Below are 13,178 nucleotides of genomic sequence, written 5' to 3' on the forward strand. Positions count from 1 at the left end.
CGGGAGAATTCTTTGCTGGAATAGTACTGAACATTAGGAGTCCATTCAGGCAATTTCTGACGGAAAACTCGACCAGGGAGTCCGAGCTCAATGTCACTTTCACTATCCACAGAAAACATATATGTGAGAGAGATCATCCTGTATTGATTAAGCCCATTACCGTTAGGATTAAGAACAAAAGGTTGACCCAAAGTCGTCAGCAAATCACGACCATTCTTTCTCACAGGAGCCCAGACCTGAGCCAAAACGTGTTGTTCGGTAGAGTCTTTGAAGTATCGAAGCGCCTGAGTCATCCTCTCTTTGATCACACAGTAGTTGTCTGCGTTCTCTGGCGGGACTAGGCTCATCAATGGAGAAGGAAACTGGAAATTATTGTTATGTTTCTCTGTCGTGTTCTCAGCTGCTGATGGAGAAGAGTCTGCAATTACCAAAACAATTTAAAACCTTCAGGATACTTTAGTACCTTGTTACCCACTACGTCTATAGAACTCAGCTATTTTTAGCAACTTTTATCATTTTACCAGAAAAAGAACTTTGTGAACTGAAGTCACCATACCAAAAATGAACACGAGAAATTTCAAACACTCAGACTCAGAATTAGCAGAAAAAGAAAAAAAAAAAACTAAATTACGTATTGAGATAAGCACCTAAAAAGGGACAAGCAAAGTCAAACGCAGAATCAATCAATCAATCCAATCAAACCAAAAAATCTCTGTTCAATCCGTAAGCAGCAAAGCTTAAATTCAAGCTTAAACCAATTCCATCAGCATCACAAATATTCAAAAATTCGATTCTCCGATCAAGATGTATCTTCAAATTCCTATAAAACGAAATTGGGGAAGACTAACATGGTAGAAAGAGAGGATACTCGGCGAGACGGAAAGAAGGAACACCAGAAGCGGAGCTGTTCTTCTCCTCATCACCACCACCACCGCCGTTAGCGTGATGGTGAATACCACCGTTTCCACCACCGTCTGAGAAAGCCCAAAGAGGCGAGCAAGGCTGCTCAGAAGAAGACGAGACAAAAATAGGAGAAATCATACGATTCGATGAAGATAAGTAAGGGATTTGATCCAACGGCCAGGAACCGTCAAGATCTAAGTCGTCAACATCCATAAGAAGCTCCCTTGACCTCGACGAAGGAGGATGAGCGACGCCGTTTCTACCGGAATTATCATCGGGCTCGCACATTTTTTTATTTAATTATTTTAAATAATCCAAAAGCAGCTTCTGGAATTTATATTTTCCCGTTGCGTCTGCAAATTCTCTTCTATTGATCTGTTTCCGATATGGATAGAAGAAAGAGAGAAGGAAGCGAGAGAGAGAGAGAGAAAGGTCAAATTGGCAGAGTGTGTGATTCCATAATATCACACTGTATCAAACAAACCAACAAATTAAAAATTAAAAATTAAAAAAACATTTTTTCGGATAATATATTGAGAATCGATTCTCTGCTTCACAATACAACTGTGTCCCAAATATTTAAAATATTATTATTCTTGTAGATCTTTTTTTTTTATATATATATTCTTCGAGATTTTATTCACCATTCATTATTTTCGACAGCTATAAAATACTATTACTTTTGTTTATTTTTTTACATATATTCTGGTTGTTTGTTCGGATAATTAGGGTAATTTTCTACATACGAATATAATTTTTTGTTTTAAAGTAAAAATTGTGTAAATATAATTAGTACTGTTATTATTCCCTCTGTATCATAACACATGATTTTTTAGAATTTATTTTTGTATCATAATAAATGATTTCTGGATATTTTTATCAATTAATATTAAAAATAATATTAAATTTTAAAAATCATTGACTATTTGTTAATAATTATGAAAATATGTTATTATGAATAATAATGTATTTATTGCTAAATATTAAATATTTTTTAATTTATGTAAAAGTTTCAAAAAATTATCTATTCTAATAGGGAAGAAGTACTTATTAGTGGATATTATTGGCATAGTTTGTAGCATTTTCTGCATTGTCAAGTACGACGGCTGTCTTTAAACGACACGTTCAGCATACCTCGTGGTGGGAATGCACCAATCAAAATTTGCTTTTAATCCTTAAATTATTTATTCAAGTGTGGAAAAATTGTGAAACTTTTATAGTATTAAGAGAGCGGAAAAAAAATATTAAAATTATTATTACGTAATGCCTTTTGGGGATTATTAATGGGAATTTGTGAGAAGTGGAGAAAAGACAAATCCTGGGCCTACCTGATTCTTTTTGGAATTATAGTGCGATTCACTAGTTTAATTTTGATGGATTAGTTCAGTTTTTATATAGTATTTTATAATCCTTCAAGTTGGGTTAATCATGTTGTTTGTATTTAAATACCTACAATTATTAAGAGAAAACCATCTCAATTAACATGAATGTTTTATTTTTTATCAAAGAATTGTTTACTCAAATTTAGGATGAACGGTAATATAAAAAAGTAGTGATATCTCCAAAATTAGTTCTGTATTTTTTTTTTTTTTTGGTTCATCTCTTTCAGAAAGTCGAACATTTATTCTAGAATTTGTAATCTTTCAATTGTAAAATAAATTATTTATATGTCGGTTTTTTATTGGAAGAGAAGATGAGTCACAAAAAGCTTTGCCAAAAAGGAGAAAGAAATATTTACTACAAATGAATAAAATTATAAATATAAATGGATTAGAACTGTTAAAATATTTTGCCACTTGTATTAATAAAACTAGGAACTTTATACTACAGTTTAAGAAAACATTTGACCAAAAATAAAATAAATTAACATATATATATTAAGAAAGCGTCAACTTGATAAGAATTGACAAGGTGAATTAGATGGATCAGCTGTTCCAAAATTCTTCATTATATTATATGCTTAAACGTAATTCTGGAATTAACATAGAAATACAATAATTAAATGTTCAAATGCTCTTTTTATATTGAAAAATGTTTCAATGCTCTTGATTATCAGTAGTTAACAATAAAAATTTTGTTGAGCTTAGGCTTCTTGAGTAAACTAACTCTTCACAGTTCACACCAATGCTTTGCTAACAAAAGAAAAGAAAAAAAAAATATATATATATATATATATATATATAGTTTGCTAACAAGTTAAGAAAACCATACTAACGGACAAATTAAAAACATAAACAAACACTACTACTAATCTATAGTTGGCTCTATTTATACTTTACCACATCCAGTCAATTGTATTTTATGTATATTATTCATATCAAAAATACAATAGTAATGAAATTGTGATAAGACTCCTAAGTGATAATGGTTTTGGTTTATTTGATGTCGGCGTTGCTGCCAAAAAATGAAAAAAAATTGAAGTCGGCGTTTATTACTGTATTATTTTTTTATTTTATTTTGAGTAAACTAAATTAATTAACAAGGACTACTAATCATACATTTTGTGTTTCTGGGTTTCACGCTACTATAACTTTGTTTTTACATGGTACATTTCCTCAAATAAATATTATAAGTATATTTTCTTTTTACATTTGATACTGTTACAGGTTTGAGGATCGATAATTTCATACCCCACCTAAGGGGTATATTGAATTCCTACCTCAACTTTAGTAATGAGCAAATCCATATATTAACTTAAATAAAATTCAAATTTACTATTTCAACTTGTAAAACGGTGTTGAATCATACACAAACCGTAACGGTGTTAATAGACCGTTAACGGTTGCTTACGTGGAAGCCACGTAAAAACGACGTCGTTTTGAGAAACAAAAGAAACAACTTCTGTTTCTCAAAACGTCGTCGTTTAATGTTTCTTCTTCCCCTTTTCTTTTTTCCCGAGTCGTGAGGTGCAAAAAAGGTAGTAGAGAAATCAGATTAGAGCAAGTCTTTGATAGTATAGCTGAGTTTAAAGAAGTTGTGGTTGACTATGCTCTTAAAACTGGAGAGAATATAAAGTTTACAAGATGGGGATCAGAGAGAAGTGAAGTAAGATGTTCCATTGGAGGGCCTTGCAAATTCAAGATCTACTGCTCCTATGAAGATAAAATTGGAAAGTACATGGTGAAGACATGCAATGATGTGCATGCATGTACAAATGACGGGTTTAGTAGAGTGATCAAGAGTGGAGTCCTTGCTCAGTTGTTCTTGAATGACATTAGGAAGGATCCGACATTCAAGGCTAAGATGATGCAAGATGCGATTGAGGAGCGTTACACAATAGTTGCTACTTATGATCAGTGCCGGACAGCTAGAGCAAAAGCATTAAAGATGATTCAAGAGGAATATGGGTTTGCTTTTCTTATAATTTTCGAGTTAGTCGGTAATATGGGTTTGATTTCTGTTTTGTAGATCAAATCCGGGTTCAACAGTGGACGTTGGAACAATGACTGATGATGCTGGTATCGTCAAGTTTGATAGGTTTTATGTCTGCTTTGAAGCCCTTCGGAAAACTTGGCTTGCATATTGTCGGCCAATAATTGGCATAGATGGCTGCTTCTTAAAAAACGGTGTGAAAGGACAACTGTTGGCAGCTGTAGGAAGAGATGCCAACAATCAGTTCTATCTGGTTGCTTGGGCAGTTTTGCAAACAGAGAACTTTGATGCTTGGTTGTGGTTCATTAAGAAGCTGAAGGTTGATTTGAAGCTTGAAGATGGTGATGGATTTACCCTTATTTCTGATAGAAAAAAGGGCTTGCTCAATGTTGTTGATCAAGAGTTACCAAAGGTGGAACACCGGATGTGTGCACGCCATATCTATGGTAATCTTAGAAGGGTTTATCCAGGTAAAGATTTGCCAAAGAAGTTGTTTTGGGCAGTTGCAAAGAGTTTTAATGTAGCATAGTATAACAGAGCCATTGACGAATTGAAGAAGTTTGATGAAGGAGTGTATGAGGTTGTTATGCAAAGGAATCCGCGAAACTGTAGTCGTGCCTTCTTCAGCTGCAAATCAAGTTGTGAAGATGTTTCTAACAACTTTTCTGAGTCTTACAACAATGCTATCAATAAAGCACGAGAGATGCCATTAGTGGAGATGTTGGAGACAATAAGAAGACAAACTATGATGCATATAGATGTGAGGCTTAAAAAACCAATGAAACGTCAAGGGAAATACACTCTCAAAGTCGCCAACACCATCAAGAAGGAAGAGCTTTTACGAAAGTATTTTCAGGTAATTCCTTGTGGAAATGGGCAGTATGAGGTTCTCGAAAACAAACATGGATTCAAGGTTGATATGAATGCAAAGACATGTGCATGTCGAAGATGGAATATGATAGGTATCCCTTGCCGCCATGTTTTAAGAGTCATATTGACCAAGAAGCACAACCCTGAGGATTATGTGAACTGTGATTGGTACTTGGCATCAACAAATGTCAAGATTTACTCAATCGATCTCAGCAGTTAATGGCATTGGTTTCTGGATAAGATCTCAGGAGCCTAGGATTCGGCCACCACCATGAGAAGTGATAAAAGGTCCAAAAAAGACAGAAAAAAAAAGAAGGGCAAGAATGAGTCTCCAAAGAAGAAGTCAAAAGGAAAAGGATCACAAGAACAGTCGGAGAAGAGGATCAAAGTTTCAAAAGCAGGACGAGAGACTCGTTGTGGTCGGTGTAGTACCGTCGGTCATAATAGAAGAAGTTGTCCTAGTGTGGGAGTCGTTGGTAGAAGGTGGAAGAAGAAATCTGGTGAAGAACAAAGCCAAGGTCCAAACCAAGGACAAAGCCAAGGACTAAGTGAAGGACTAAGCCAAGGACTAAGTCAAGGACCAGGCCAAGGTCCAAGCCAGCCATCTCAGAATAATTAATGGTGAGGCTTTCATTGATCATAAAACTCCTGCTTATTAAGTTTCATCACTCAGATTTTTCTTGTTCTCATTTTTGTAGTGTATTAATGGAAGGAAGGAAGGGACATATGGAAGTTAGTTTTTGGTTTAAGTCTCATGAGATTGAAAGTTTTTGTGGTAATCTCATGGAAGTTTATGGATGTATTTAGGTGAATTTCAAGTTTTTTGTTGTAATCCAAACATGGTTTTTATCTAATCAAAACTTATTGATATCTTCTATGTCTAATATGTAATCAAAACCTTCATTACTCAATTTTTATGTTAATCTTAACATAGTTAACAATACAAACACTTATCAAATCCATACATTCTTACTTAAACCATCCAACACATTACCAAACCAAGAACATTACATTACACAAACATTACATAGTAGACAAAAGCCATAACCAAACCACCACACACAATCATGTTCTTGAAGCATCTTAGCTTTTGAATCTCTTTCTCACAAGAACTTACCACACCTTTAAGATCTACAATCTCTTTTTCACATCTTTCTGCGATTTTTTTGATAGCTTCTAACTCATCTAATCCCTTTGCTAAGCTTCCCACTTCTCTTTCTATCTTGTCAACTACACTTTCAAACTCTTCCATCTCCTCAACCATGCTTATGTCGGTCCACTTAAACAGATGAGACGGATTCTGATACAAATATACACAAATGAGAAGATTAAGAGAATAATTTTCATCATTATAAACTAACTAGCTTAGGATTACCTCGTCGGATCCATTAGGACAACAATGAAAGAGTCTTCCAGGATTTTTCATTGTGTTAGAAGTCTTCATTACAGAGAATCTACCACATCTACATTTTCGTGGGATCCCTCTTCCAATCACAGTGAATCTGTCGCTCACTCCTTCACCAATTAACGGATTCATCAATTCAAAGTTAAATAAATTTTCTATCAAAATACACAAAAACAGGTAATTAAATACATTATCATCTCAAATAGTTCTCAATTACTCACCTGAAGAAGCTGATGATGAAGACATCTTGCTCGATTGAACCCAACAATCCTAACTATTTAAAAAATCCCCAAATCAATTAACAAAGAATGACGAGTCGAGAAAGAATAAAAGAGGAAGAAGAAGAAGCATTAAACGACGTCGTTCTGAAAAACAGAAGTTGTTTCTTTTGTTAACAGTTTATTAACACCGTTACGACTTGTGTATGATTCAACACCGTTTTATAAATTGGGATAGTAAATTTGAATTTGATTTAAGTTAATGTTTGGATTTGTTCATTACCAAAACTAGGGTAGAAATTCTAAGGGATATGAAAATACCGATTTTCTTTATAGATTTTCATGGAAGGCTATAATTAAGTAGAACATATTAGATTACTAAAATACCAAGTGGAGGAATTATTTAAAAAAAACAAGCATAAAAGTGTGGGATCGAAATGGAACAGGCGATAGTATCATTAGTCTTCTTTTTAATTTTAATAGCCAACGAATAAAATAAAGCCAAAATCGTGATACGGGTTCCACTTTCGATAGTTTGTACTTTGTATATTTATTATGATTATGGAAATCATATATTTTCAACCATAAAATAATAAAAAACGTAAAGAAATCCCACTATCTACTTTGTTTTTTGGTTTGCAGAATATGTCATATATATTTTCCAAGTTTCGAGTTTAAAGTATATTTTTTAGAAAAAATGTCACCCTCACCATTCCCTTTGGCGTTTGTACATCAACTCAAAAGTAGTGGTCGGGAAGTTATATGAGATCCATTACATGATCTGGAATTATCGTCTCGAGATTTCATATATCCGGAGTCTTTTGAATGGATAACTTATAAATTAGCGTCATAAACTTGCGGAGTGCGGACTGGTTATATATAACCGTATAAGATGTTCTGCCATGAACAGTTTAATGTTAGAGTTAGATTTTATAGTTAGGTTAAAAAATGTAAATCACTCTTCTAACGTTTTCAAAACACAAATAACAAACCTTTACTACAAGCTTCTCGTTATTCCGCGTAAAAACCATTACTCATGAGTCTTCCTTATAAAAATATCCGAAACCTTCAAATGTTTTTTAGCTTTAACTGTCCTCTGCCAAGAAATATACATATAGAACATAATTATTATATGCTGATTTTTCATCAATAGATCAGCGTCATAGATACAACGATCGCAAGCCAACTCTTGAAATCAATAATCATAATAAAACGAACAGATCAAGCTGAGAAACCGGTGAAGATGTCTTTATATAATAGTCTGTGTTGTCTTATGCTTTTTTAATTAGCGTGTTTCAATTTTGTAGAAAAACATGTTTGATTCAGAAATATATAAAGAAAAAGTATCACACTCAATATGACATAGTTCTCTCTTTCACCATAAAATTATTTGTGACCATCCATCCATACATATATAAATATCTCAAAAGAATCTACGTAAGATTCGTTGTGTAATTTTTTTTGTATATTTCTTCATTACGGTTGATTATAGTTTCTCTTAAACCTCTCCGAAATTTTAACGGCATCGGTCATTATGTTACGAACTTACGATCGCATGAGACATACGGAGACAAACCAATATGACTAAAACGTTTTTTTTGTTTTGGACAAATATGACTAAAACGTTAGATTCTAAAACTTTTCAGTCTTTGTTGATATAGAACAAGACGACAAATAGCAGTGTAGTCACTAACATAATAATTAACATTTTAAGAGTAATCATTATGGATGGTCGGCTATATAAATAAACAATACAATGAAATAGTTTGTTTTTTTGTCGCCAGTAAACTTACTTTATTCAGTGGTTTTGACGACGTCAAAGAGCAATATATATATTATTGAATTACTTTTTCTTTTACCGAATCTTTTTTCTTAATATAAATACTGTAGTAAACTTTAATGTGCTCATACTGAAATTAAAAAATTCACACTATTCGTATAGATATGACATGTACTGTTGTAAATAAAAAGACATCACATTGCCTTGGTAAAAGATTATTGATTCATGTGGAAAATGTCCAAAAAGAACTAGCGACACCGCAAAAAACTATATTATTAATCACACGTAAGAAGAACTTGTTCAAATTCGGCTGCCTAATAATGAACATGAAAAATTTAAGATAGAATAATAAAAACACCTAGAAGATATGTTACTACTGTTTGCCAAAAAAAAGAAAAGAAAAAAAATACTCCCTCCGGTTTTGTTTACTTGACGTTTTAAGAATTTTTGCGTGGATTAAGAAAGTTAGTATATTGACAGAACTAACCTCATAAATAACACAAATTTACAATTTTATTTTTCATACATAATTTTTTTTGTTTTTACAATCTAAATCCAAAAACAAATACAGAAAACAAGATGAAAAAAGTAAATATACTTTAAGCTACGCCGGCGTGATTATGACGGTGAAAACTCGATTAGAGCGGTTGTTGAGTACTCCACCTGCGGCAGACTCGATTGAAGCAGCTGTTGTGTACACCACCGATGACGGACCCGATCGGAGAGGCTGCTGTTTACTCCACTGACGACGGACCCGATCGGAGCGGCTGCTGCTTACTCCACCGACGACGGACTTCAATATGTAATTGATCTCAATTTTTTGTTTTATTCAATCACTTCCAGTTCTTCTTCTTCTTCATTTTCCTCTGTTTCTTTTTCTACTACTACTTCCTCTTCTATTCAATATATGGAGTAACGAAGCAAGACGGCTAAGAATTATTCTCCTTCTAATGATAAACCACACAATCTAAGTCACTAGGTTTTGTAAAATTAGTTAATTGATTTCTCAGATTTGATTTGGGCTTTGATTTCCAATAGGTTTGCTTCCATTGAGAGTAAGTTTGTTTGTCACAAACAAGGAGTGATGTGGTTACATTTTGTTTTGTTCAAGTCGTAATTCTTTCTTGTTGAGTCTGAGTGGAGTTTTGAAAATTACCATTTAGAAGAGTTTAGTATTGTTTTCTTGTTTTGTTCAATAGTACTCTGTGACGTAATAATCATTATGACTTTTTTCTTCACTTCTTTCCTGTTTATGTTCATTAGCCTCAGAACAGTGTTGTTCTGCTTTACCTGTTGAATGAGAGGATTAACTTCTAGTTTTGTTTCTCATGGCAGAGAAATGATTATGAGTGTATTGATGTTGAGCTCCTCAGACGCCTTGCTTATGTTACAACTTTTTGTTTAATCTCCAATATCATAATGTTTTTTTACTTGTTTGCAGCATTAAGGGTTTTGTGGTTACACCTGAGCTTGCTTTATTTGCAACACTTGGTATTCCTTTGTATCATGAGAAACCGAGTAAATCATGTTGCCATTTGAAACCGAGTAAATCATTTTTGAAAATTTATACTATTCCTTATAGACAGCTCAAAACAAGAACAGTTCTGCTTTTGTAGTGTCGGGGCTTTTTTCTTAAATGGCATTTGGAGCACAAATAGCATTCTTTTCTCTGTTCTTATGGTCATGCTTTTGTGACCGAATGTGGAGCTTTGTATTTAAGCTAGTGCATATATAACTTTTAAGTTAGAGACATGTTATGTGATTACCTGAATAACATTTCACTTGGTCTATCTAAAAGCTTCTGTAATTATCCTCCATGGCAGTGATGGATTTGTCTTTTCTTGTTTCCTTATTTTCAAAAGATGATAAAATGCTTCTCAAGATGGTTGCTTGTTTTGTTCTGATAGTTTTAGTGGTTTAAGGAGATAGTGATGAATTCATAGTAGCTCGATCATATTCAGACATGGTGTTGTTTGTATTTTAAAGTCAAATGTGTTTAACTTACCATTTCCATTGACATATTGTAGGCAGAAGCAATCAAATTGATCGTGGCAGCAGTCCTAGTAAGTGTTGGTAAAGGCTCTTCTAACAAAGGTACAAATGCTAGTAATTCAGATCAAATGCTCTCTTATGGAATCAATTAGCATCTGTTTGTTGATTTTTATGGGTTTAATGATTGGAATCCTTACCTTTTAGTATTCTTCCCAATTTAATGGGATACATAAACACGTTTTGACTAAGAATTTGAGAATATAAATGGAGGGAAACAAGAATTTTCACTTAGAAGAATGAAAATAATGGAGGCAAAAATTTACTCCCACTACTACAATTCAATTTTTTTTACGTGTCTATATATTACTTGTAACATGTCATGTTACTAATCATTCTCCATGGCTAACTTTGATCTAAACTTTTCACCTTCAAACAATAAAAATCATTCCTTTGATTTGAATTCGATTCCAGCTAATAGTGACGATCATGATTCTGAATATGGAGATTTTAGAGAGAAAGGTGACACTGTTCCTGTGGCTGAGGAAACAGATATTGAAAGTGGCGATCCTACTGTAAGGATTATATCATCTTCTGAAAGTACCATTGTAATCGACCTCAACATGAGACCAACGGAAGAGGATTCTGAAATAATAGAGTTAGATGTCGAGCAGCTATACGAAGAAACTGAAGATCACATGGTTGGAGACCAAGGTAAATTGAATCATTAGTTGTCTTTTTTTTTTTTGGGAAACATGTAGTATTATTGATGTCGATTCATATTTTTTCCATTTGGACTAGGACCAAACGAAAATGAAGAGAATCAAGATCACTTAGTTGGAGACCAAGGTAAGTTCTCTTGTTAACGTGAAATATAACTTGTATATACATTCCAAGTATAATGTAAGTATGTATTTTTTCATGATGATATGTGTGCTGATTTATAAAAAATTAACGGTTTGGAGCAGGTCCTAACGCAAATGGTAACATCACAGCTAGAAATAAAAGGGATTACAGTAATGCTCATAGGTGGGCAGTGTATAACGCTTTACTTGAAAGGAGTGTGAATGGAAAGCTGGGTAAAAGTACCAAAAGAGAGGTATCGAATTTACTGAGGATGCATATTCGAACGGTTCAAAGAATATGGAGACAAGCTAAAGCCACTCCCGCTGGTGTATTGGTTGATGTGTCCCAAAGAAGGAAAAATAGATGTGGGCGCAAGAAAATTCTTATTGACATACAATGAATCATTGATACACCTCTACATCGACGGACGACTTTGAGGACGTTCGCTGAAGCCCTTGGGATAAGTCACTCAACACTATATAAACGTGTGAAAGAAGGCCTTCTACGACGCCATTCCAATGCTCTGAAACCACATATGAATGAAGAAAACAAGGTAGCTAGATTACGGTTTTGCCTATCAATGTTGGATCCTAACAGTTTGAATCATGAACCAAAATTTATTGATATGTACAACATTGTGCATATTGATGAAAAGTGGTTCTATATGACCAAAAGAAAAGAGAACTACTATCTACTTCCTGAAGAAGAAGACCCCATACGGACATGTCAAAGTAAGAACTTCATTGGAAAAGTTATGATGTTGGTTGCAATGGCTCGTCCGAGATTCAATGATGAAGGAATCGAAACATTTTCTGGAAAGATTGGGGTTTTTCCTTTTGTCACTTTTCAGGCTACACAAAGACGGAGTAGAAACAGAGAAGCTGGGACTATGGAAATAAAACCCATTACATCAGTTAAAAGAGACGACATAAGAAGATGTTTGCTTGAAGAAGTTCTTCCCCAGATTCGTGAGAAATGGCCTAGTGAGGATGTCGGAAAAGTTATCTTTATTCAACAAGATAACGCAAGAACGCATGTGGCTCCGAGCGATGTAGAATTTCAAGCTGTGGCTTCACAAAATGGTTTTGACATTCGATTGATGTGTCAACCGCCAAATTCTCCAGATCTAAATGTTCTTGATCTTGGATTTTTTAGTGCTATCCAAGCATTACAACATAAGGTATGTCCGAAGAACATTGAAGAGCTTATTCACGCGGTGACTACGTCTTTCGAAGCATATCCACCGAGAAAGATAAACCACATTTTCTTAACTCTGCAACTGTGCATGCAAGAAACAATGAGAATTGGAGGATCTAATAACTATAAAATCCCACATATGAAGAAAGAAGCGTTGGAACGAGAGGGTCTTCTTCCTTCACAAATAATATGTAATTCTACTATAGTAGAAAATGTAATAAACCAGCTAGGAGTGTGAGATTTGCTTAGTCTTTCTCATTCTTTTTTATCATAAGCATTATTCAGATTTCCTTAATAAAAGAGTCTTTCCCATTCTTTTTTATCATAAGCATTATTCAGATTTCCTTCTTTTTTATCATAAGCATTATTCAGATTTCCTTAATATAAAGAGTCACTCTAGTAATACTAGAAATTTTTTTATTACTCCATTGATAATTGGAGGACATAGAAGAAATTGAACATCAATGAAATCATCTTATAATGGATCTCAAATCTAAAAAACTTTTGGGCAATTAATCTTCAAAATATGCAATATCATATCTGGAATAAGTTCTCCGTCGCCGTAATAGCGTTGGTTGAGATCAAAATCATGCACCAC

The 13,178-nt window shown here is 33.8% G+C and overlaps 5 protein-coding genes across 7 annotated transcripts in view; 3 read left to right on the top strand and 2 right to left on the bottom strand.

Moving 5' to 3' along the window:
- LOC104722597 (protein NLP7-like) overlaps positions 1 to 1,374 on the bottom strand; it is a 5,418-nt gene extending 4,044 nt beyond the window's left edge. Inside the window, exons 1-2 of the mRNA XM_010440795.2 lie at positions 849 to 1,374; positions 237 to 418 (exon numbers count right to left, since the gene is read on the bottom strand). Of these exons, the coding sequence (XP_010439097.1) occupies positions 237 to 418; positions 849 to 1,191 (525 nt within the window). The 5' untranslated portion in view covers positions 1,192 to 1,374. The remainder of the gene's footprint in view (positions 1 to 236; positions 419 to 848) is intronic.
- LOC104727783 lies at positions 4,021 to 5,365 on the top strand. Its single transcript, XM_010446857.1, has 3 exons — positions 4,021 to 4,250; positions 4,312 to 4,735; positions 4,805 to 5,365. The coding sequence occupies exons 1-3, from the start codon at positions 4,021 to 4,023 to the stop codon at positions 5,363 to 5,365; spliced, it is 1,215 nt and encodes a 404-aa protein (XP_010445159.1).
- On the bottom strand, positions 6,158 to 6,796 carry LOC104727784 (uncharacterized protein At4g04775-like). The gene is made up of 3 exons (XM_010446858.1): positions 6,772 to 6,796; positions 6,521 to 6,660; positions 6,158 to 6,445 (listed from the first exon to the last, which is right to left on the bottom strand). Exons 1-3 carry the CDS (start codon positions 6,794 to 6,796, stop codon positions 6,158 to 6,160), a joined length of 453 nt encoding a protein of 150 aa, XP_010445160.1.
- Positions 9,096 to 12,894, top strand: LOC104722599. Of its 3 annotated transcripts, none has more exons than XM_010440796.2 (5): positions 9,096 to 9,350; positions 10,576 to 10,642; positions 11,012 to 11,251; positions 11,339 to 11,386; positions 11,506 to 12,894. In XM_010440796.2, exons 3-5 carry the CDS (start codon positions 11,161 to 11,163, stop codon positions 11,781 to 11,783), a joined length of 417 nt encoding a protein of 138 aa, XP_010439098.1. In that variant the 5' UTR covers positions 9,096 to 9,350; positions 10,576 to 10,642; positions 11,012 to 11,160; the 3' UTR covers positions 11,784 to 12,894. The 3 variants fall into 3 exon arrangements, with proteins under 3 accessions (XP_010439098.1, XP_010439099.1, XP_010439100.1); XM_010440797.2 differs by having other exon boundaries at positions 9,098 to 9,350; positions 11,045 to 11,251; XM_010440798.2 differs by having other exon boundaries at positions 9,098 to 9,350; positions 11,052 to 11,251.
- On the top strand, positions 11,964 to 12,818 carry LOC104727785. The gene has a single exon (XM_010446859.1). The coding sequence runs from the start codon at positions 11,964 to 11,966 to the stop codon at positions 12,816 to 12,818; it is 855 nt and encodes a 284-aa protein (XP_010445161.1).

Source organism: Camelina sativa, chromosome 11, assembly GCF_000633955.1.
Source record: "Camelina sativa cultivar DH55 chromosome 11, Cs, whole genome shotgun sequence".
NCBI classification, from domain to species: Eukaryota; Viridiplantae; Streptophyta; class Magnoliopsida; order Brassicales; family Brassicaceae; genus Camelina; species Camelina sativa.

What these genes read in the sequence shown, in the direction of transcription:
- LOC104727784 (XM_010446858.1), bottom strand. Translation starts at nt 6,796, where the DNA reads ATGTCTTCATCATCAGCTTCTTCAG. An exon ending in TTCATCATCAGCTTCTTCAG is followed by an intron (nt 6,661 to 6,771) that starts GTGAGTAATTGA and finishes TAATTGGTGAAG; the next exon opens with GAGTGAGCGACAGATTCACT. An exon ending in GTCCTAATGGATCCGACGAG is followed by an intron (nt 6,446 to 6,520) that starts GTAATCCTAAGC and finishes TATTTGTATCAG; the next exon opens with AATCCGTCTCATCTGTTTAA.
- LOC104727785 (XM_010446859.1), top strand. Translation starts at nt 11,964, where the DNA reads ATGTTGGATCCTAACAGTTTGAATCATGAACCAAAATTTATTGATATG.
- LOC104727783 (XM_010446857.1), top strand. Translation starts at nt 4,021, where the DNA reads ATGGTGAAGACATGCAATGATGTGCATGCATGTACAAATGACGGGTTT. An exon ending in ATGATTCAAGAGGAATATGG is followed by an intron (nt 4,251 to 4,311) that starts GTTTGCTTTTCT and finishes TCTGTTTTGTAG; the next exon opens with ATCAAATCCGGGTTCAACAG. An exon ending in TCTATGGTAATCTTAGAAGG is followed by an intron (nt 4,736 to 4,804) that starts GTTTATCCAGGT and finishes AATGTAGCATAG; the next exon opens with TATAACAGAGCCATTGACGA.
- LOC104722599 (XM_010440796.2), top strand. Translation starts at nt 11,161, where the DNA reads ATGAGACCAACGGAAGAGGATTCTGAAATAATAGAGTTAGATGTCGAG. An exon ending in TCACATGGTTGGAGACCAAG is followed by an intron (nt 11,252 to 11,338) that starts GTAAATTGAATC and finishes CATTTGGACTAG; the next exon opens with GACCAAACGAAAATGAAGAG. An exon ending in TCACTTAGTTGGAGACCAAG is followed by an intron (nt 11,387 to 11,505) that starts GTAAGTTCTCTT and finishes GGTTTGGAGCAG; the next exon opens with GTCCTAACGCAAATGGTAAC.